The 23,377-nt window shown below is 36.2% G+C and overlaps 1 protein-coding gene across 1 annotated transcript in view; it reads right to left on the bottom strand.

Annotated features, from left to right (window-relative positions):
• LOC122220000 (CD2 associated protein) overlaps nucleotides 1–23,377 on the bottom strand; it is a 137,398-nt gene that overhangs the window by 81,038 nt on the left and 32,983 nt on the right. Inside the window, exons 2-3 of the mRNA XM_042938997.1 lie at nucleotides 18,677–18,837; nucleotides 335–488 (exon numbers count right to left, since the gene is read on the bottom strand). Coding sequence (XP_042794931.1) covers nucleotides 335–488; nucleotides 18,677–18,837 — 315 coding nt within the window. The remainder of the gene's footprint in view (nucleotides 1–334; nucleotides 489–18,676; nucleotides 18,838–23,377) is intronic.

The following is a 23,377-nucleotide window of genomic DNA, read 5'->3' as shown; positions in this document are numbered from 1 at the left end:
ACTGCTTAAAATGAACAAACATTAAACATCCCATTAAATAAAAGGTATTAAAATAAATTTAAGGCAAAGCATTAACTATTCAACAGTCTGTAAGGCTAATAAGAAAACAAAGCCTAATATTTTAATTTATAATTCCTATTAATAGTCGTCAGCAGTTCATGCTCAAATCTTATGAAAAATGACTACAGGGCCGATAACTTAAATGTGAATATGTACGAAGTTTCTGCAGTCGGCCACAAAAGGTTAAGCTAATTTTTCTTTTCATAACTTCTAAACAGTTATAAAACATCCTTTATTTTGAATTATTTAAACAGGAAAGAAATTATTTACATACTCTTCTTAATGTTTTTGGTCTGTGGATGTGGCTGAATTCCTCCAGCTGGAAGTCCGTATGTACTTATCCGTTGTACAAGACTTGCTACATTCCCATGTCTTTCCCGTTTAATGGGCAAATTGTCATCCTTGGATTCTGGCTCTCTCTTAATTTCCTATAACAGGGGAAGAGTAAACAGGCAAATTAAGTTGTATTTTATCAAATTAAATCCTCAAATGTAAAATACCCAAAAAAACAGGTATGGTGGTTATTATACAAAACATGATAGCAACAGTCTTCAACATTTTTCTCTCCCCCACATCTCTAAAAAACGCAACACACTTTGGTAACAGTGACTCATTATGAGTGTAAGTCTTCTCAGAACTAGAGAAAGAGGTAAAGAAAGGCTAGGATACCACCTCTACCCCAAGATACAAAGAAACTCTGAGATACATAAACAAACAATAAAACAAACAATAATTTCTAAGTCAGGTTGGGCAAACTTTTTCTAGAAGAGGCCAGATAGTAAAATATTTTAGGATTTATGGGCCATATAATTTGTTGGAAAAATGAACTGTGCCATTTGTAGTGGAAAAACAGTTATATACTTACATGAAAAAGCATAGCTATGCTCCAACAAAATTTTATTTATAGACACTAAAATTTCAATTTCATATAATTTTCATATGATGTTAAATATTGTTCATCTGATTTCTTCCAACTATTTATGAATTCTTAACTAGCATTCTCAGCTCATGGGCATTATAAAAACAGGCAGTTAGATGTGGCCTGTGGGCTGTAGTTTGATGAACCCTGCTCTAAGTCATAGGTATAACAGAAGATATGCAAGCAGATTATATATACTGAAAAAATATATTTTGTATTTTTCTGAAAAACAAAACCAAATTCTATAAAATTTTACACTCAGTAAAGTTACTTTCCTATTTTTCCTACGAAAATGGAAAATCTTAAGAAATGCAGGTCCATCAAGAATGGCAAATATTTTCATGGTTCTGAAACGTTCAGATCAAACCAAACTCTCAAATTATGGAACCATTTCTCACTTAACATTACAATTTTTAATCTCCCCATCAAATACCATAACGAAGAGCATACCACATTCATTATGCACACTGTCTTTTTGTTGGCCAGTTTTGCATTGATATTACCTATTTTCTAAGAGATTTTTCTCATTTGTAGGACGAAATTAAAAGGTTTTCTGAATTTGTCAATACTTGATACTCTTCTTAAGTGAGGACACTTTTTCACTGGATTTCCTGGAATCGTTTTCAAAATCAGGAAGGTAAGTGAAGCTGGTGGAAAATAGATGCTACTATGTTAACATGCGTTTTATTTACTGGCTGATTAGGTAAAAGGAAGTAAAGGGCAGAAGAAGGAAGAAACACTGGAAACTTACACTTCATAGGTGGTCAGAAAAATTTGTAGTCTGATGAACCCTGCTCTACGTCATAGTTCTAACAGAAAATATGCAAAGTATGAAATTAAAAGAAGACATACAAAAGGGAAGTCGTGTCACATTCAGTAATTAAAAACCCAATTATCATAAGGTTATCAATTCTCCCTAAAATTGATGTAATAATGTAATGCAATAAAATAGGCCAACAAAAATAAGAATAAATAAATAAGAATGCAACTACACTGATTTATTTGCTTCACAGATAAAGAATAAGAAGTAGCAAATTAAATGGAGATAGGAAACATAAACAAATGGGAGATAAGAAATATAAGCAAATGAGAAGGAGCTAAAAAGGTTGGGAAGGATATAGTTATTCTTCATCTATTAAAATAATCAAAGATATTTAACTCTGACTGCAGTAACCAAAAACAACTTAAAAGATGATCAACAAAATTCACAAACCACTTCTTCATGCTGTATCTTTATTAATAATTTGGTTATCTAATCATTGCCAGTGCATGATCATAATCTGAAAAAAGTAAGCAATTAACTTCTATATCACAGAATTAAGTAAAAGTCACAAAGAATGACACAAATTAAAGGGCAAAAACTTATTCTTATTTCTCAAATGAAAGAGGTTACCCTAAGCAGAGTGAGTTCTGCTTATGCTAATTAAAATTTAAGGAATACACAATATTTTTAATTTGACATTCAGAATTTCCAAAAGTGTTATATAGAATTAGTACCTCAAACTCTATGAAACATAAATCAGAAGATACAGAAAAGTGATTTTTACTAAAGATTTAAGAATATAAGCAGGATTAAATATTTAACATATGCCCACTGTTTTAGCTTTGACTGCATCAACATTAGACCCGCACTTGAAAAATGAGATTTCCAACCTAATAAAAATGGTTTGCCCCATTCCTATAGTATTTATTGTTTTTAGAATATAAATGATAGTGTATAAGGAATAATCCAGAAGGAACTACATCAAATCATTAGATTTTCATTTTTCTTATGACCAAATTAAGTTGTATAGTAACAAAAAACCTTTAAGTCCAAACTGAAAGGACCAACAGGAGAAAATCTCCTTAATATGAAATCAGTATGTACCTTCTGAGTGCCATCATATCAAAATCATGAAGGAAAACAACAATAACAGATATAACAGGACTATTTTGAAAGTTTCTAAGTCTATTCTCTCTCCCAAATATGCTCTTCTCCACATAACTATTGTCTCTCCAACCTGGACAAAGGGCCTTCCTATTGCCAACTATCCCTCCCCCATTTGGAAAAGGCAAAAGTAGGAAAAGAGAGGAAAAGTTACATACATTCATTTTCAGTGGCTACTCCTTTTCTTTCCTACTCCTTTCTTTTCTCCATCACAAGAATGTTAATGAGAGCCAAGTGAAGCAGAGTGGGAAAAACACTAAATAAATAACTCAGACATACCACACTGAAATGGACTGAAAATACCCCAACAATTTATAATAGTCACATTTTTCACACTAGTTACATGGATTTAAATATGATATTTGTGCTTTCAGTCCTAGGTTGAAGGGATTTTAGGATAAGAACTGCCAATAATGAGAGCTATAGTATCTATGACTCAAAAGACATCAGGCCTACTGAAGGAAGATCCTTCTCCCAAAGCTGCTAGACTCCTTGTGGCCACAGATGACATTATCAAGTAGACAATGAGTGCTTATCCAAAAAGCCAGGTCAGGAGATATCCCAGAAACCCAGGTTCTGGCACTCAAACTTTCCTGATTTAAATTATTTCTACAACTTGAGGGGTGCCTGTGTGGCTCAGTCGGTTAAGCATCTGATTTCAGCTTGGGTCATGATCTCACAGTTCATGAATTCAAGCCCTGAATCAGGCTCTGTGCTGACACTCAGAGCCTGGAGCCTGCTTTGGATTCTGGTCTCCCCCTCTCTCTGCCCCTCCCTAGCTTGCACTCTGTCTCTCTCTTAAAAATAAACATTAAAAAAAATTTTTTTTAAATAAATTATTTCTAACGATTTGAAATACTGTAGCAAGAACAAAATTTACTATTTCTCCTTAAGGGGAAAAATTAGAATTTAACTTCCCAGATAAGTCCCAGGTGAACATTAACATAGTTTATATAATAATGTTTTGAATTTAAATTTATGGTGTAAAATATAGTATACAAATGGGGAAGAGAACACAAATAATTCAGTTAAAAACATAGGTAACAGTCTATAAGGTATCTACCAGATTCCGAAAAGTGGAAGGAGATTGGGGGAGGGCTGTAAGGAAAGAAATGTACTTTTCACAATAGCCACTTCTATATTCCTTGAATTTTGTTTCAACATGTATTATTTCAGTGATTTTTTTTTAAATAAAAAATTTGGTGTGCTCAGAAATAACAGTGCTACAAGTCATATTGTCCTAGGGCATTTAGAGAAAGATCTTAGTTGTATGAACACACATTACTAAATACACATCTTAACACATCTTTTCTAGCATTACCTGTACTGAACTCTTTCTTTAACTCAGTGAATATAGTCTCCATAGTAGGATTCAGAATATTATCAAAAATATTCCAAGTCACAGAACAAATTGTTCTTAATCAATGTGTATAATGTTGTACAATATGTAATAAAATATGTATTATGATGTATCATAAGTGACTACACACAACTTTGACATTTTATCTGCTGTTTTTATTGTAATTCCCAGAAAGGAAGTAGAGTTGTCTTCCATTTAGTATTCTGATACCTAATGTGTTTCAAATAGTGAAAGTAAATCAAACACAAAATTTTCTCCTGATACAAAGCCAGTTTCCTGAACTACTCTATCAAAGTCACCAATACGTCTTCTAAAACTTGAAAACATTGCTAAGGTTTATCTAAAAGAACAGTGTTCATAAAATAAATGATTCAAAAAAATTAAGGTCACATAAAATCACACTGCCATTTCCTGAATTAAAAAAATAATTCTTCTTATAAGAACAGTGGAGTATCAACAGATTTAAAAACAAAATCAGCATTCTTCCAGAAAAAAGATGTGATAAAGTTTTGTTCTGAGACAGCAAGAGAGAGTGCACGAGCGTGAGCAGGGAACAGGCAGAGAGAGAGGAAGACAGAGAATCAAGGTAAGGCTCGAACTCACAACCATGAGATCATGACCTGAGCTGAAATCAAGAGCCAGACACTTAATGGACTGAGCCACCCAGGCACCCCAAAAGCTGCGATATTTAAAAAGCAAGAAATCACTAAGACTCATCCAAACTAGTCACAGATCACCATCTTATTCCCCATATTGGTAGTTTTTCTTTAAAAGTAACTTTTTAAAAAGATTTTAAATATACTTAAAGATTTAATGTCTACTTAACCATTTAATCAATGGAATATAGAAATAAAATAAGGGGCGCCTGGGTGGCTCAGTCGGTTGAGCGTCCGACTTCGGCTCAGGTCGTGATCTCACACTCCCTGAGTTCGAGCCCCGCATTGGGCTCTGTGCTGACAGCTCGGAGCCTGGAGCCTGCTTCAGATTCTGTCTCCCTCTCTCTCTGTCCCTCCCCCACTCGCACTCTGTCTGCTCTCTCTCAAAAATGAATAAACGTTAAAAAAAAAAGAAATAAACATTTTTAATGAGAGGTAAGTTGTCAAACTGCCTAAGTTAAAAAAAAAAAGGATTCAATGATTTTAACCTTTCTGTAAATGAGGAAAAAAAGGCTAGAAATTTAAGTCAAAATAAAGAAAAAATATCCAAAAGATTTTTAGTAACTTGTCAGCTTCCTGAAAATATTTAAGTGTTAATAACTTGTTTCCTTGTTCTTTATTATATAAAAAGTCTGAAACACTTTACCAAGCTCTGAGAACTCTTCAAAAGGGATCAAAATTTCATTTTACATTTAAAAAGGCAAGGAACAGCAATTCCTTTACCAGCACCTGAGACCTCTTCTGTGAATATATATATTTATTTTCTAAAGTAAAAATATGTAACAATATCATGTAATAAACTATAATACCATCGGTATAAAGCTCACAAGAAAGCTCTATCAAAGCTCACAAATTAACATCCATCCCTTATACACCAAACACTGTACAACTAATAAAAGTATTTCTGTTAACTTCTTTTAATACCTTATTTCACTGATACTTCTCTACTTTTCTTAAGAAAAACTAGCTATTATTAAAATTTTTTTTTACATTTATTTATTTTTGACAGAGAGAGAGAGAGAGAGAGAGAGAGAGCACGCGCGCGCAGCAGTGGGGGAGGGGCAGAGAGAGAAGGAGACACAGAATCTGAAGCAAGCTCCAAGCTCCGAGCCCGATGTGGGGCTCGAACTCACAAACTGTGAGATCATGACCTGAGCCGAAAAGTCGGATGCTTAACCGACTGAATCACCCAGCTGCCCCAAGAAAAACTAGCTATTATTAAACCATTTCTAAAAGAAACTCTATGTAGTGAGTTTTTAGACTTTAAGGATACGCATTACAATCTATTAAGTGCATAACCATCTATCTGATGCTTACCAGAGGGGAAGGAAGTGGGGAGATGGGTGAAATAGGTGATGGGGATTAAGGAGTGCACTTGGCGTGATGAGCACAGGGTGATATATGGAAGAGTTGAATTACTATATTGTACATCTGAAACTAATATAACACTGTATGTTAACTAACTGGAATTAAAATAAGTACTTTTAAAAACTGCATCACCAACTAGATTTCCCTTACGTAAAGATGGGACAGATGTACTTTTCCTTATTCCTCCCACTAGATAAAATGTTAAAAACTCTGGACATTACATATTAAAAATAAATAGATAAAAATAATCTGGAGGCGCCTGGGTGGCTCACTAGATTAAGCATCAGACTCTTGATTTCAGCTCAGGTAAGATCTCACAGTTAGTGAGTTCAAGTCCCACACAGGGCTTTGTGCTGACAGCGCAGGAGCCTGCTTGGGGTTCTCTCTCTCCCCTCCCACACTCTCTCTCTAAAGCAATAAATAACTTAAAAATACAGATAAAAGTATTCTGAAAAGTGAAGAAAAGAAGACAGGTTAGCCAAGACAGCCCAGGTTCCTTAGAACCTGGTTAGTGAGTTCACGAGGTTTCTTTTTGCCTCATATATTCTAGACTAAATACTGGAGAAGCTGACAACCTGTTAATGCCAATGAGGCCGGGGGGGGAAGGGACTCCAAGAAAAGCTGGGGTCTCTCCAACCAGAGGACCAAGAAAAGGGTAGCCTAGCAAGACAGAAAACTCCTAGCCGATAAAATCACTCTACTACAGTCAAATAACACAGGGGAAAAAAAACCCAAAAAACAAAACTGTAGCCCCCTCCCCACCCATGCCAGCCAAAGCTAAGCAGGGAACCTAGACTTCCACCCTCACCAGGCTATAACCAGACACCCCAATCACAACCACTACCCCACTCACCCAGCCAGGGTGGTATCAGAGAAGGCCAAGTGGAGAGCCAAGACTCCCTTCCCCACTGGAGAGGGCAGGGAACGAGTTTCCTCTCCTCCCACTGCCAGTGGAGGCCACAAGGCAATACTAATGAGGCACACCTGCCCTTCAGTCAAGGATTCAATGGAGGCCAAGTGGAGCCTGAACTCCTACCCGACCCAGTAGTAACCAGGAGCTCCTATCTCTCCAAGTGTCAATGGAGACAGAGTGGGAAACTGGACTGGAGGTAGCTCTTTTTTTTTTTTTTTTTTTTTCCCCAGCACAGGTTCTCTCTTTAAGAAAAATAAAGTTTCAATATAGATCCAAGGTCTTCAACCAACATTATGATGTTTTTCTGTATTTATACTGCCAATACTTCTACGAAGACTTGAACACAAATCCTCAACTTTTAATAACAAGTCTGACAAATGTCTGCTTTCTCCTTTCTCAGTATCTGAAACAACTTTCCAAAGGCATTTCATTTGAGCCCCCTCATCTTCTTAGAACTACCTTTTCCATTCCAAAGGACTTAAAAAATAAATAAAATAATAATAATAATAATTTCTTCCAGATCACTCTTCTAAATATAAGACTTTAGTTCCCCAGAAAAGACCTACCAAAATTAGTTTTACCCTAAGGAACTAGAGCTTACACAAATCCTAACACACTAAAAGCTTTTTTACTGTCTAACTTCTCACACAGCTGGCCCACTTTTAAACAGACTTGATCTGTTCCACCACAACCAACACCAAGACTACAGATTTGGTTTAGGGAAACAGGCTAATCAGGCTAACTTCTTATCTCATATTTTCCCAATTACTTTCTTCTTTATTTTTGTCCTTCCTTAAAAACCACTGGCTTTTCTTAAAGAGAAATTAGAAAAGTTCTTATTTACCTATTTTATTATTAACATTTGATTTAACAGTAGCAGGTATAGTACAGGCACGGGGTGGGGGGGGGAAGGGAACCTATTTATTGACTAAATTAACAACATAGGTGATTTTCTTCTCTGATTTTCCCTTTATGAAAAGGAAGTTCCTGAGCAAAATATAACAAGATGAAATAATAAATCCATTTCATATCTACATGCAAAGTACAGACACTCAAAATCTAATTCCTACCAACAACTCAAACAGGTGGGATTCCCCACATTTACACAGTAAGAAATGCATGCTCTAGAGTGAAACATCTTTAAGGAAGAACATGCAGGAGGCATATGTATGGGTATGGGGGAGGTGGGGGTAGGAAGTCAAACAGAGGTCTATACATCCTGACTCCAAAGGCCACGTTCCTTTCCTAATGCCACGCTATCTTCTTGACATAGCTCTCGTAGAGGAGTTGGCAACCACATCTATCACAGTAAGTCTACTTTCTTCTAATATCAAGATCCTCCTCAAAAGGAATTCATTCCTTATCTCCTCTACACCTTTCTGGGTTTTTCTGACCAAATAACCTCAGAGAGGCTATCCTACAACATCCAAATTAAAGTATCAAATGCCATTTTCCACCTCCCATCACTCACTTTTTCTCTTTCAAAGCACTAATGACTATCGAAAATTATCATCTTATTCATTTATTTTTTTTTACATTTGTCTGTTTTCCTCCCACCATTAAAAATAAATTCACAAAGAGAAGGGAACTTACCTGTTTTATCCACTACCGTGTCCCTAGCATCTATAAAAAGTCCTAACACACAGAAAGAGCCTCAGTAAGAATTTGGACAAATGAACAGATCACAAACAGAAAAGAATACGATGGAGAGGCAGGGTACGTGGAGGCTATACTGCAGTACTGCCACTGATCTTACTAAAACATACCTCAAAAGAGAGTACCTGGGAAATTGGGTTTCTTAACAGAGATACTGAAGAGGCTCGTGATCTAAAAGGAACTGAAAACCCTGCTACACAACTGCTGCAGAAAGAGACATGTGGTTGATGAAAACTACAGGCTTCAAATACAGCTGAGAAGTATCCCCTACTTGGTGCTAAAGTTGCTGCTAATCTTACTTGCAACAGAGAAAGAAAGCTCTTATTTTACTTAATTAAACATAACTCACTAGCTGGACTACGATCTGTATGAAAGCATGTATTCCTTGTGTTATGCCACCACGGAGATTGTAATGCTGTTACTACAATGTAAGCTATCCCATTCTTACTGATACGCTGGGCCTTCTACTTTCTTAACTTGTATAATTAAACCTTGTTTTTCAGCACAATTTCCAGGAATGGAGGCAGTAGGAGAACAAGAATGAAACTCTGATTTCATTTTATAAAGTTACCTACAGAAAACTGTACATGAGCATTGAGAGTCGGCTTCATTTTCTAAATATCTTATTATTTTTACATTTTTTGCATATTTTCATTCCCTCTTTAGTCTTTGAAATGCCCTCACATCAAATCTCAAGTTTAGTTTTGGGGGGAAAAAGTTTATTTGCATAAAATTTCATTCTGAGGAAGCAGTTTGATTTTTCTTTTCAAGAGTCAATTCTAAAGGTTATCAAAAGCACTTAATTTTGTCATTCTAACCTCTTTCAACTACGTTGATGCTACTGGAGAATTTCAACGGCTAAGATTCATATCACTTTGTCCTTAGATTCTTAAAAGCAGGGAATGTTACAAAATGTAATAACCAGCACCTACTACATAAAATACATTTCTCATCTAAAAACAGGCTGGTATTTGCCTGTCATAGAGCTACCTACTACCAAGCCCGTGGCCTACCGACTATCACCGGTATGATTTTGGGCATGAATAACATATTCCCTAATTTTCAAAGATGTCAGAATAAAGTGAGAAAATGGATGGGAACATGCAAAGTCTTAACATGAATAAAAGGTATTATGTCTATTAGCTATCCATTTGCTTCCACTCTCACTGGACCACTTTCACTACACTTTATAGCTTCAACTCTTTCCTCTTTAATAAAATCTTTCCTTCTCACTAAGATTAATCCATTAAAGCATTCTATCTTCCTTCTCCTGTCTCCAAAACCTGTGATTTCCCTAGTATCTTTCAAATAGTCTTAATACCTTTAAAAAAAATTTTTTTTTAATGTTTATTTATTTTTGAGAGAGTGAGAGAGAGACAGAACAGGATTGGGATGGGGCAGAGAGAGAGGGCGACACAGAATCCCAAGCAGGCTCCAAGCTCTGAGCTGTCAGCACAGAGCCCAACCTGGGGCTCAAACGCAAAAACCGTGAGATCGTGACCTGAGCTGAAGTCAAACACTTAACTGACTGAGCCACCCAAGCGCCTCAATTAGTCTTAATACCTTTAAATGACACTCAAAATGCACTGTACCACTGGCTTCAATCCATACTTTTGGCCTTAATTCCCATTATACACACTCCCATAGAAAAACTTGCATTCAGCCAAAATAGTCCATTATTTTTACCGCAAAACATTTTGTGCCTTTGACAGGCATAGAGCACACTAATTATTCATCTAACTTCCTATCTTTAAAGACCAACTTAAGTGTTACTTCCAAAATCTCTGAAAAATATTTTCTCCAAGATCCTTTAGCACCTATTATCTTTACGACATATCTGACACTCAGCCAAAAAGGCACAGCAATTTTTCCACCTATTTTCATGCTGTTACCTCCCCCAATAAAGTAAGTTGTGGGAACTCTTCTCACCACACCCCAAAATACTTCATAGTCAATCACTAAGCATTTATTTAATGGAGTATTTACTTTGTTTCATCTCAGTTACAGCAGAGTGCCAAATATCACAAATAACAACACTGACACTGAATCTCAAAGTTTACATGAACAAACAAATCAGACACTTGAGTCTAAGCTTTAGTCTAAAACACTGAAGTTGAGAATGTGGAAAGATCTGATAAAGTATCAAGTTTCTTCCCAATTTTGGCTCAATTCTTAAACACTACAAATCCATAAGGAAAGAGTAGACTATTCAATATTTTTTAATGTGGAAAAAAATTTAATTAGTGCCTAAATCACAGCTGTACAAAAAATAAAGCAGTGCCTAAATCACAGCTGTACAAAAAATAAAGCAAGACTGATTAATGATTTATGCTGAAAATCAAAACTTTAAAACTAAAGAAAACTTAGAAGATTAATGTCTTTAAACCTTCCCTGCTCCCAAGTTATACTAAGACAAGTCACAAAAAGCACTTATGATGTGAATGCAAGCTGGTGCAGCCACTCTGGAAACCGGTATGGAGGTTCCTCAAAAAAAACTAAAAATAGAACTACCCTACGACCCAGCAAATGCACTACTAGGTATTTATCCACAGGATACAGGTGTGCTGTTTCGAAGGGACACATGCACCCCCATGTTTATAGCAGCACTATCAACAATAGCCAAAGTATGGAAAGAGCCCAAATGTCCATTGATGGATGAATGGATAAAGACGTGATATATATATACATATGTATGTATATATATACATATACATACACATATATATATATACATACACACACACACACACACACACATACAATGGAGCATTACTTAGCAATCAAAAAGAATAAAATTTTGCCATTTGCAACTACGTGGATGGAACTGGAGGGTATTATGCTAAGTGAAATTAGTCAGAGAAAGACAAATATATGACTTCACTCATATGAGGACTTTAAGAGACAAAACAGATGAACATAAGGGAAGGGAAATAAAAATAATATAAAAACAGGGAGGGGGACAAAACAGAAGAGACTCATAAATATGGAGAACAAACTGAGGGGTATTGGAGGGGTTGTGGGAGGGGGGGAATGGGCTAAGTGGGTAAAGGGCACTAAGGAAACTACTCCTGAAATCACTGTTGCACTATATGCTAATTTGGATGTAAATTTAAAAAAAATTAAAATTAAATTCTCATTAAAAAAAAAAAAAGAATCTACTCCTGAAATCATTGTTGCACTATATGCTAATTTGGATGTAAATTTTTAAAAAATTAAATAACAAAAAGATAAAGAAAATAAAAGCACTTATGAAAGAGAAAAAGACACATAAGCAGAAGGAAGACAAAGGCCTAGTATTCACAATACGGAATTCACAGTAAGAATTCACAGTATTCACATTAAGAAGTACTACAAATCAATGAGAATGAGCAAGAACTCAATGGAAAAATGGAGAGAAATATCTGAACAGGCTAGACACAGGAAAAGAAATTTAAGTGGCCAGTAAGTGTGAAAAGATATCTAACTTCCCTTGTAATCACAAATATGAAACACTGTAACATGTGGATACTACTATAGATCTATAAGATTAAAAAGAAAAGAAAAGATCTGATGGTATCAAATGTTTATAAGAACATGGAAGAAAGGTACTCTTATACTACTGGTAGGAATTTAAATATAATGGTATAATTATTTAGTGAGAAACTGTACAATGTCTAAAACAGTGGAATATGGGCATACCCTACGATGCAGCAAATTCTCAGCAATGTATATAACCTACAAAAGGATATTCACCACAGCACTGTTTTCAATAGCTAAAAAAAAAAAAAAAAAGAAAAAGAAAATAGCTCTAAATATTTATAAAATGTGGTAAAGACCTAGAATGGAATACTATGTAACTGTTAAAAAGGAATCTCTACTATAAAACTACACATGTATTCCTAAACATCTAACCTCCGGGGGTAGGGGGAATTACACACTAAAATACTACTGATTCTGTGAAATCAAACACACGAAAAATACCAGTGATTATGAAGGAAGGAAGGAAAGAAAAGAAAGGAAAAGAGAAAAAAAAATAAAAAGAAAAAGGAAAAGGAAAAGGAAAAGGAAAAGGAAAAGAAGAAGAAGAAGAAGAAGAAAAAGAAAAAGAAAAAGAAAAAAAGAAAAAGAAAGAAAAAAAAGAGAAAGAGAAAAAGGAAAAGGAAAAGGAAAAGGAAAAGAAAAAGAGGAAGAAAAAGAAAAAGAAAAAGAGAAAAAAAGAAAAAGAAAGTAGGGTTTGGGGCATACCACTTTAAACCTATACAAGTTTGGAACCTGAGCACTAAAAATGAAAGTAAAAATAAATAACAATAACTGAAACCTTGGAAAGTGGGTAATAACTTAAGACTGCCCAGTCATGACAAATGGATTCCTCTATAGCTATTAAAAATGCATTGTGGGGCGCCTGGGTGGCTCAGTCGGTTAAGCCTCCAACTTCAGCTCAGGTCACGATCTCGCGGTCTGTGAGTTCGAGCCCCGCGTCGGGCTCTGGGCTGATGGCTCAGAGCCTGGAGCCTGCTTCCGATTCTGTGTCTCCCTCTCTCTCTGCCCCTCTCCCGTTCATGCTCTGTCTCTGTCTCAAAAATAAATAAAACGTTAAAAAAAAAAAAATGCATCGGGCGCCTATGGGTAGCTTAGTCACTTAAGTCTGACTCTTGGTTTCGGCTCAGGTCACGATATCTCATGTTCATGAGTTCAAGCCCCACGTTGGGCTTTGTGCTGACAGTATGGAACCCACTTGAGATTCTCTCCTCTCTCTCTGCCTCTGCCCAATAGCTGTCTCTTTCTCTCAAAATAAATAAATAAACTTAAAAAAAATTAATGCATAAAAACAACAGAGTAGATAGGTTGGTTTATGGGTACTAAGATGATGCAGAGACAAGAGGAGGTAAGTACCAGGAGTTAAAAGCTGTAACATTTTATGCTAGGACTGTTCAACTTTGAGAAAAATACCTAGGTAGATGATCACATTAACAAATAAGAAAGAAAGAAAGAAAGAAAGAAAGAAAGAAAGAAAGAAAGAAAGAAAGAAAAGAAAAGGTTTCATTTAAAAGCTAAAAGCACTCCTGTTTATGCAAGCAGCCAAGCTAAGAGCCTATCCCTTTCTCACTAAATGATACTTTTACACTCTTTATCACAGCTCCCTTTTACCTAGAAAATAAACCAACACGGCTTTCTCATTGTCCCGACATCATTCCTCTATTTACCAAAGAGTTATGAGCTAACTGCACAGTGTCATAAAAACACAATGTTATGTATCACATTGAAAGGCATATTAAATTTTAAAAAGTCACAATATGACACAATAATTATGTCAATGTCTAAATCACACAAAATACTATTTGTTTATGCACAGATAAATATATATTAGAAGGATACATTTAATTTCAGAATATGGAGGTTGGGAGGAGAGGGAAATGATAAGAGGAGGTAACAAAAAACTCAATTTTATCTGTAATGTTCTATTATAAAAGTAACACTCTAAAGCAACAATGACAAAATGACAACATTCTATACCTAAGTTCATGGATCCTTGTTCTACATTCTTTGTAAAATATTTTTTAAATCAAGTAAAGATGAAATAACTGCAAAGAGACAATGAAATGAACAGTTTGTCACAAAACAAATTTAGTGTCTATAAAGTCTGTTTTCAACAGTCTGCAAAAATGATTTAACCTTCCAGCCCAACTGGAATATCAATGCCCTTCAATATAGCTATCTGAAACTATAACAGGGATGTGAATTTTAAAGCCTCAGTAGTTCTACCATCCACTTCATAGTCTCAGATTTACAAATAACATACATATCTTAAAGTAACAGTACATTAGGCGTAAAAGGCTTATTTACAGGTGGACAGTGAATTATAAATTACAACTTTCTCTTGAATCTTCACATCTGAAGTCAACTATCTTATTATCTACTGCTATTGACTGCCTCTGGCTAATTTTTCAATAAAAATTTAACTTTCGGGGTGCCTGGGTGGCTCAGTTGATTAAGCATCCGACTTCGGCTCAAGATCTCACGGTTCCAGCCCCACTTTGGGTAAGCCCAAGCTCCACTTCAGGTCAACTTGAGCCCCACTTTGGGCTCTGTGCTGACAGTGTGGAGCCTGCATGAGATTCTCTCTCTCAACCTTTCTCTCTGCCCCACACTCACTCATGCGCTCTCTCAAAAATAAACTTGAAAGAATTACAAAGGTAGTAAACAGAGCTCCCATATCCCCTTCATTGTTTCTCCTAATGTTGCATCTTGCATAACCATATTACACTTGTCAAAACTAAACCAATGACTTTATGAAGATTTCATCAGCTTTTTCACTAATACCCATTTTTTGTTCCAGATTCCAACCCAAGATACCATGATATATTTGATCACATGTCGTGTTAGACTCATCTAGTCAACATCAGTTTCTCAGCCTTTACTTGGTTTTCATGACCTTGAAATTTTCTTTAAGCGCTGGTCAGATATTTTGTAGTTTGTCTTCAATTTGGGTTTGATGCTTTGCCTCGTGCTTAGACTGGGATTATGGGTTTGGGGGAAGAGTAAGTATCACAGAGGTAAAGAGGATACATGATATCAACATATCACTGATGATATTAGCTTTTAACAGTTGGTTATGGTAGTATTTGCCAGTTTTCTCCACTGTAAAGTTACTATTTTTCTTTTCCACCTATTTTTCATTCCGGCCCATCCTACAGGATGTTTTTGAGGGGACGGGATGGAGGGAAAGGAAGTATCTACAAATATTTGAAATAATTCTCTGAGATTTATTCCTTCTTTTCCATTCACTTATTTACTCAACCACTTATCTATATCAGCATGGGCTTACGTATATTTATGCTCCTCTTTGGGTAATTATCAAGTATTAAGTTATTCTGTTGCTTAAATTAGTCCAGCTCCGGACACTGGAAGCTGAGCCTGGAAAGTTTTTAGATTGGCTGCTTTCACATGGGCCATCATTTTGTGGGGGTTTTTTTGAGCACTTCTCTACCTTCTGGCACTACATACAAGATGGTCTGGGGTCATCATGTATTTTCCTTGCTCCAGCCCTAGAATCAGCTATTTGTCTAAGGAGCCCTGCTTCTTTTACTGGAGAATAAGATTTAGAAAGCGAAATCTGGTAACTGGGGATAGTTGCTGCTACTGGTATGTCACTGTTTCTAGGCCCTCTCAGTGGAAACAGCTGAGAAATATATGGACGTGCATTAACCCAAGTGTTAACACACACATAGTTTCTGTATGCGTTGATACATATTTTAAACTGAACATGAGTTCATATTTATGTCTCCCATTCTAATTTGTTATCCTGTGGTTACTTTTTAATCCCAGATTATGCTTCCCTCCATTATTTAGCATACTCAAACTGCATCCTCCATTCTCAGGCAGTGCATTAAACTCAAGTTCTAGTGTTCATTGTCATGAAACAAGAAAGTAAAATATATTTCAAAATGGAGTCCTATGATAGTCATCTCCACTACTGGGACAATACATCAGCACACAATTAAGAGAACTATACAGGGGCGCCTGGGTGGCTCAGTCGGTTGAACATCCAAGTCTCAATTTTGGCTCAGGTCATGATCCCAGGGTCACAGGATTAATCCATGCTAAGCGTGGAACCTGCTTGGGATTCTCTTCTTTCTCTCTCTCTCTCTCTCTCTCTCTCTCTTTCTCTCTCTCTCTCTCCGCCCTCCTCCCTCCCTCCTCTGCCCCTCTCTCCAGATCGTGCTTTCTAAAATAAATAAAATGAAAAAAAAATTTTTAAAGCTATATTAATACTTAACATTTCATGTACTTTTCTTTAGTGTTCTATTACTTCAACATACTTTCTCTAAAAAGCCACTTTCCTGGTGCAGCCACTCTGGAAAACAATACAGAGGTTCCTCAAAAAACTAAAAATAGAACTACCCTATGACCCAGCAATTGCACTACTAGGCATTTAACCACGGGATACAGGTGTGCTGTTTTGAAGGGGCACATTCACCCCAATGTTTATAGCAGCACTATCAACAATAACCAAAGTATGGAAAGAGCCCAAATGTCCATCAATGGATGAATGGATAAAGAAGATATGCGTACACACACACACACACACACACACACACACACACACACACACACGCACACAATGGAGTATTACTCAGCAACCAAAAACAATGAAATCTTGCCATTTGCAACTACGTGGATGGAACTAAAGGGTATTATGCTAAGCAAAATTAATCAGTTGGAGAAAGACAAATATCATATGACTTCACTCATGTGAGGACTTTAAGACACAGAACAGATGAACACAAGGGAAGGGAAGCAAAAATAATATAAAAACAGGGAGCGGGACAAAACATAACAGACTCTTCAATATGGAGAACAAACAGAGGCTTACTCTGTTGAGGGAAGGGGGAATGAGGGAAGGGGGGATGGGCTAAATGGGTAAGGGGCACTAAGGAATCTACTCCTGAAATCATTGTTACACTATATGCTAACTTTGATGTAAATTAAAAAAAATGTTTTTAATTAAAAAAAAAAAAAAAGCCACTTTCCTTTTTTTAAAGAGACACAGAGAAAGAGAGAGAGGTGAGAGAGCAATGTCATGGCTTACCATATACTGACTATAAATATGCCATTTTAAGGATAAGAAAACAGATAAATTATGTGGTTTGAACTACATCAAATGACCAGCAAGGGACAAATCTAGAACTTGACCATATTTAAATCCATTTATTCTATTCAATTACCAAGGTACCTGCATTACACTCCATTTTAGGTTATAAGAAATAAGTCAATTTATTAAACAAAAAAATAAAAACAAAAGCAATCTTCCCCTATTACAAGTTCAAATCCCTACTATAGCCTTTCTCAGTTGTTTCAAGAGATAAAATGTATTTAGGTAGCATATAGTTAGTTCACCTTCTCTGAAATCAATTAGCATTACAGTATGAGTTCATATTTAGACGTAAAACCACAACTGAATACAAACCTATTCAGGGAACAAATATTATCTAAATATCCACAGTGTGCAGGTATTCGTAACAATTACTATATAAGGTGGACAAAAAAAATGAGACACATTCTAGCCTTCCCAGAAGAACTCAGAATCAATCTAAAGAGGCCAGTAGTAAGTAAGCATAAGAAAACTAATAGAGGTACCAAGGCAATTAGAAGTGAAGCATAAATATACAGATATTCTTTACTTTTTTTTTTCCTTCCCTAAACTAGTGAGAACTCTGTCTGCAAAAGACTTAAGAATCTTGATTGTTCCCTGGGGGAAGTGACTGAATATTCACTAACAAAGGGATATTTGGTAGTTAGTTGGAAACACTCCTACTTTGATCAATAACTGCTGCAGGGCTGACACTTAAAATAGGAACCTAAGATATTTGCAAAGGGGCTGCAAAATCAACAAGATACAATTAGACTTAAGTAAATGATCCTGGATTTCAGTTCAGATTCTCAATCTTAGCTAGCCAACATTGGGTAAACCATTTAACCTCTCATCTGTAATGTCACCATATTTAAAAATGGGGTCATCACCCACCCTACTTACTTTATAAGGCTTGAAGGCTCAAATGAGAATGTACACAGCAAAACTACCTTGTAAATTACAAAGTGCTACCCTAACACAAAGTACTATTTATTTTTATAAAAAGACAGGTAAATAGATACATATATACATACATAAACACATGTGCACATACATACACATAGTGTTATTATCCACCAAGGCACCAAACAACTGTAGAGTAAAAATTCACTTTCAACATTTTAGTTTTTAAAATACATGTATTTCTTAAAGTTAAAGATCAAATCCTATGAGGCAACAGCTAAAAATTTAGGTGAGAGTACTTACCTTAACAAAATTATCAGGAAACATTCCTCTTCTCCCATTTAATTCTCCTTCTAGCCATCCTTCCTCCTGCAGTTTTTTCACATTCCTGATGATTTCACCAACTCGAATAGTTAATTCATCATCATGTACAGCATCATAGTCATACTCCACGATATAGTCAACTAAAAAAAGAAAAATAAATGTCTAAAATTTAATTCATGAAATATAATTAACCATATTAATAAACTTAAAATTAAGGAACCTGTTTAACGACAACATTACAAAGATAGCATCAAGGCTTCCTTCAATGATTTTAAATATTTGGCTACATCTGCAAATTTCTCAAATGCCTTAGTATAAAGTACAGTACAAATTTTAAGTAGAAGCCTGAATACAATGTATAATTCATATCATCAGGTGTTCTTATGGTCAGATGTATACATTGTTTGCAATAGACAATCTCTAGAGTGGTCCCTATGACACCCGCCCAATCTCTTGATATTCGTGTCCTTGTGCAATTCCCTCTCCTTGACTGTGGACATGACTTATGACTGACTTCTAACCAACAGAATATGACAAAGATGATGGATTGTATATAATGATGTAAGATTACAATGTCTATCTTGCTAGGAATCTCTCACCCTTGCTGGCTTTGAAGATGCAAGCTGTTTTGCTATGAGCTGACCTATGGAGAAACTGATGAAGGTCTCTGGCTAACAGCCAGCAAAAAACTGAGGCTATCAGTCCCAGAGCCTAGAGAGAACTAAATGATGCCAACAACCAGGTGAGCTTGGAAGCAGATCCTCCCCCAGTAGAGAACCCAGACCTGGCCAACACCTTGATGGCAGCCTTGCAGAGTACCTAATTAGTCACTCCCAGACTTACTGAAACACAAAAATTGTGAGATCATAGATGTGTATTGTTTTAAGCTGCTAAGTTTATGGCAATATTGTTACTAAACAATAGAAAATGAATACACCCTTAAGTAAAGATTAATAAGGATCTATTTTACCACCTTTAAGTATAGAATTTTAGATTACAGGACATCATATATGCATACTATTAATATTTTACAGGGTTCAATACAAGAAAAGCTATAACAGATTGCATATTCAAGATGATAGACTAGCTATACCTCCGTTCATCTTTTTCTCCTACTACGATTTTTAAAAAGCACACACACACACACACACAGAGCTACAACCAAAAAAAAGCGGTGGGGGAAGGATTATGGGCAGACACTGATTCCCTCCTCCTTTTTCCCTTCTTATTGAACCCTGATTTTGATCAGGTATTTTGAGATCCTGTACTTTCACAAATGAGGTTTCTCTCAGTCCCAGGGGTTAAGTCTTTACTAGTTTAGACCAGTACTTTTCAAATACTAATGTACAATCAAGTCATCTTGTTGACTTGCAGAGATTATCTGGTTGACTCCTACTTAAATGCAGATTCTGAAAAGGCCCCAGTATCAAATGCTGCTGGTCAAAGAGGCAAAGGTCTAAAGATACGTTTATTTAATTTCTTTCTCTCTCTCTCTCTCTCTCTATCTCTCTCTATCTCTCTCTCTCACACACACACACACACACACACACACACACACACACAGACTGTTTTTCAAATACACATGTGACAGATGGACTCTAACCAGTAAGATATGAGCAGGGGTTCTGGGAAAGTTTTATCCAACCTTAAAAACAAAACACAAGGAAAAATAAGTCCTTCTGAAGACTTTGGATGTTCGTCAATGAGAATGTAATGCCCAAAACTGCCATAACTATTTAAGACAAGAAAAAGAGCAAGAGATTGTCTCAATCCCTTCTTAAGAAAAAGTTTAGGATGAAAGAGAAAAAAAAAAAGAAAATGACCTGGATCTTTGCTAGAACAATCAAACTGCCAAATTAACCAACCTCTATGCTACAACACCTTTAGTTTTCTTGTTATAGCAGGGTTTTTTTTAACTGTTAAGAAAAAATTTTTTTAATTTAATTTTTTTTTTGAGAGAGAGAGACAGAGCACGAGCAGGGGAGGGGCAGGGAGAGTGGGAGTTACAGAATCCGAAGCAGGCTCCCTAAGAACTGTCAGCACAGAGCCTGACGAGGGGCTCGAACCCACGAACGATGAGATCATGACCTGAGCCCAAGTGGGATGCTCAACTGACTGAACCACCCAGGTGCCCCAACTGTTAAGTAAATTTCAGATGGGATTTCTATTTACAGCTGAAAACATCCCAACCTGAGAAGAAAGCCAGAAAGAAATTTTTCAAACTTATGAAAATGGATCCATAACTAACAAAGCCACGAACAGAAACTTTCCAGAGAACTTCAGGAAACTATAACTGAGATACACACTGCCCTGCAGAATCCCATAAAGGCTAAAAATTCAGAAAAGGAAAGCTCATGAGAAACGCAGAAATGAAAATAGGGAATTATCTTTACATGGAAGAGCTAACACCCACTGTCAACAACAAAAGCTCTAAGACAATAATGCTAAGTAGGCAGGCATTTTTCTCTGAAGACCAAAAACTAAAGGATTAATCTCCATCCTCCAACTCCGTCCCCCCCCCCCCCACACACACATACAGTTTGGGGAAACTAGTAAAGCTCCTATAGATGAATGCTCATTCTTAGAGAAAGGACTACTGATTCCCAGAATTTAGGTCTCCACAGCAAAGCTCAGCTCCCTGCCTGATAATTCTAAACTAAAGCTGTAAGTCCTACCTACATAAATAGTCCCCCCAGCTTGTTATTTATTATTTATTCATAAATATGAACAAATAATAGTTAATTGTGAAAAACCATAATAAAATGAAAAATTACTCCTGGATGAAACATATACCCACCTCCCCCCTTTCAACTCTCCAAAACAATTTAGTCCTAAAGTCATTAGGTATAGAAGAGTACAGTGGGAGAAAGGGGGAAAAGCCTGGGTGGGGGGTGTCTGGTATGAGAATCAAAGACCAAAAAATGTAAAAAAGTAAAAGGTATCCAAAACTGGGGTAGGGGTAGAGGCAGGGCCAGAATATGGTAAGGAGAGCATCCACATAAGGGGATTTTCCTAGTATAGCATATCAGCACTCTAAAGCAAGGTGAGGAGGGCATCTATACAAAGGCAACTTGACAAGGTGTATCAGAGCCCAAGCACAGTGGAGAGGGCATCCAAACTGAGGAGTAGTTTGGTGAGGGATATCAAAGGCCAAATGGTATTGGAGATGGGGGGCGGGAGGGCAGATTTCCATGCAGAGGTGTAGAAGGGTAAAGCAACCTAAAATGAAGACTAACAGCCCAAGCAGAACAGGGTGTCCATGCAAGGGTGAGGGTGAAGAGTGACAGCAGGGATGAACACTGGCTAAATCCAGGGGACTGATTAAATAAGTAAATATATTAAGGATAATGGAAGTCAAGTTTCTCTATCTCAGAGAAGGGAATTGCAAACATAAGGGAGAAAAAGCTAGGTTCAATCCTGTAATGCTAAATGAGAAATATCACCATGTACTTATGGTTTCCAATACACAAACACACACATGAAACACATACACATAAACACACCAGCTGTCCTCTTAAAAAACCAGCAAAGTCCAATAGCAATGCGCAACCTAATGCACAGATCCTGTAAACACCACTTTCTCTTAAAAAGAACTAGGAATCCTTGGGAAGACAGGCAATTCTGCCTCTGAAGCAGGAAAAGTACAAGATAAGCCAGAAGTACAGTATTGTGCCACAAAGCAAGGAAGTTAAAGAAAGATAAGGTGATGCCAAAGGACAGAAAGAATATCAAAAAGGCTCTTACTGGCCAAACCAGGACAATCTGAGCATCAGAATAAACAATGACAGTAACAGAACATATCCAGTTGAATAAAGAAACCAGAGTCCATACATATATAAATAAATGTTAACTATTTAAGTCTATGGTTGGATTGTGATTAAGTAGATCCTGGTTTGTAGAAAATACACACTAAAATATTCAGGATAAAGGCATCAGTCAGGGAGAAATTTTTTGTACTGTACTTATTTCTACAACTTATCATTTCAAAATAAAAAAATTTAAACATGTACAAGTTTGTATCCTCAAGAGATGTAACAAAGTTCATAAAGTCAGCACCAAATGCTATGAAAAAAAATGAGGAAATAAAAAAGGTTTGGAAATTTGTGTCTTTCAGCATGTCTCATTAATTTTTAAGTTTATTTTTTTATTTTTGAGAGAGAAAGAGAGCAAGTGGGGGAGGGGCAGAGAACAAGGGAGATAGAATCCCAAGCAGGCTTCACACTGTCAGCACAGAGCCCAATGCATGCGGGGCTCAAACTCAGGAACCCTGAGATCATGACCTGAGCTGAAACCAAGAGTTGGATGCTCAATGGACTGAGCCACCCAGATGCCCCATTAATTTTTTTTTTTTTTCTTTTGGAGAAGTGAAGACAAAATCCAAGGAAGTTTTCCAGAAAAGGTGAAGCAAAAAGACATAAGGAAAATATAAAAAATAAAAGACAGATGATCAATCCAGACAATTCAACATCCAAATAACAGTTCTAGAAAAAAAGACAGAAAATAGAGAACTGACAATGAAATAATACAAGAAAATACTCCAAAGCTTAAACGAAACAAATCTGCAAAAATAAAGAGATTTGTGAAAATCCAGCACAATAACAAAAAGTAAGTACTCACATCTAAACGAAATTTCATAACAAAGATAAAAAATATCCTAGAAGGGTGTCTGAAAGGAAACAG

This window comes from Panthera leo, chromosome B2 (genome assembly GCF_018350215.1).
Source record: "Panthera leo isolate Ple1 chromosome B2, P.leo_Ple1_pat1.1, whole genome shotgun sequence".
NCBI classification, from domain to species: Eukaryota; Metazoa; Chordata; class Mammalia; order Carnivora; family Felidae; genus Panthera; species Panthera leo.
This window is presented reverse-complemented; position numbering and strand designations above follow the sequence as displayed.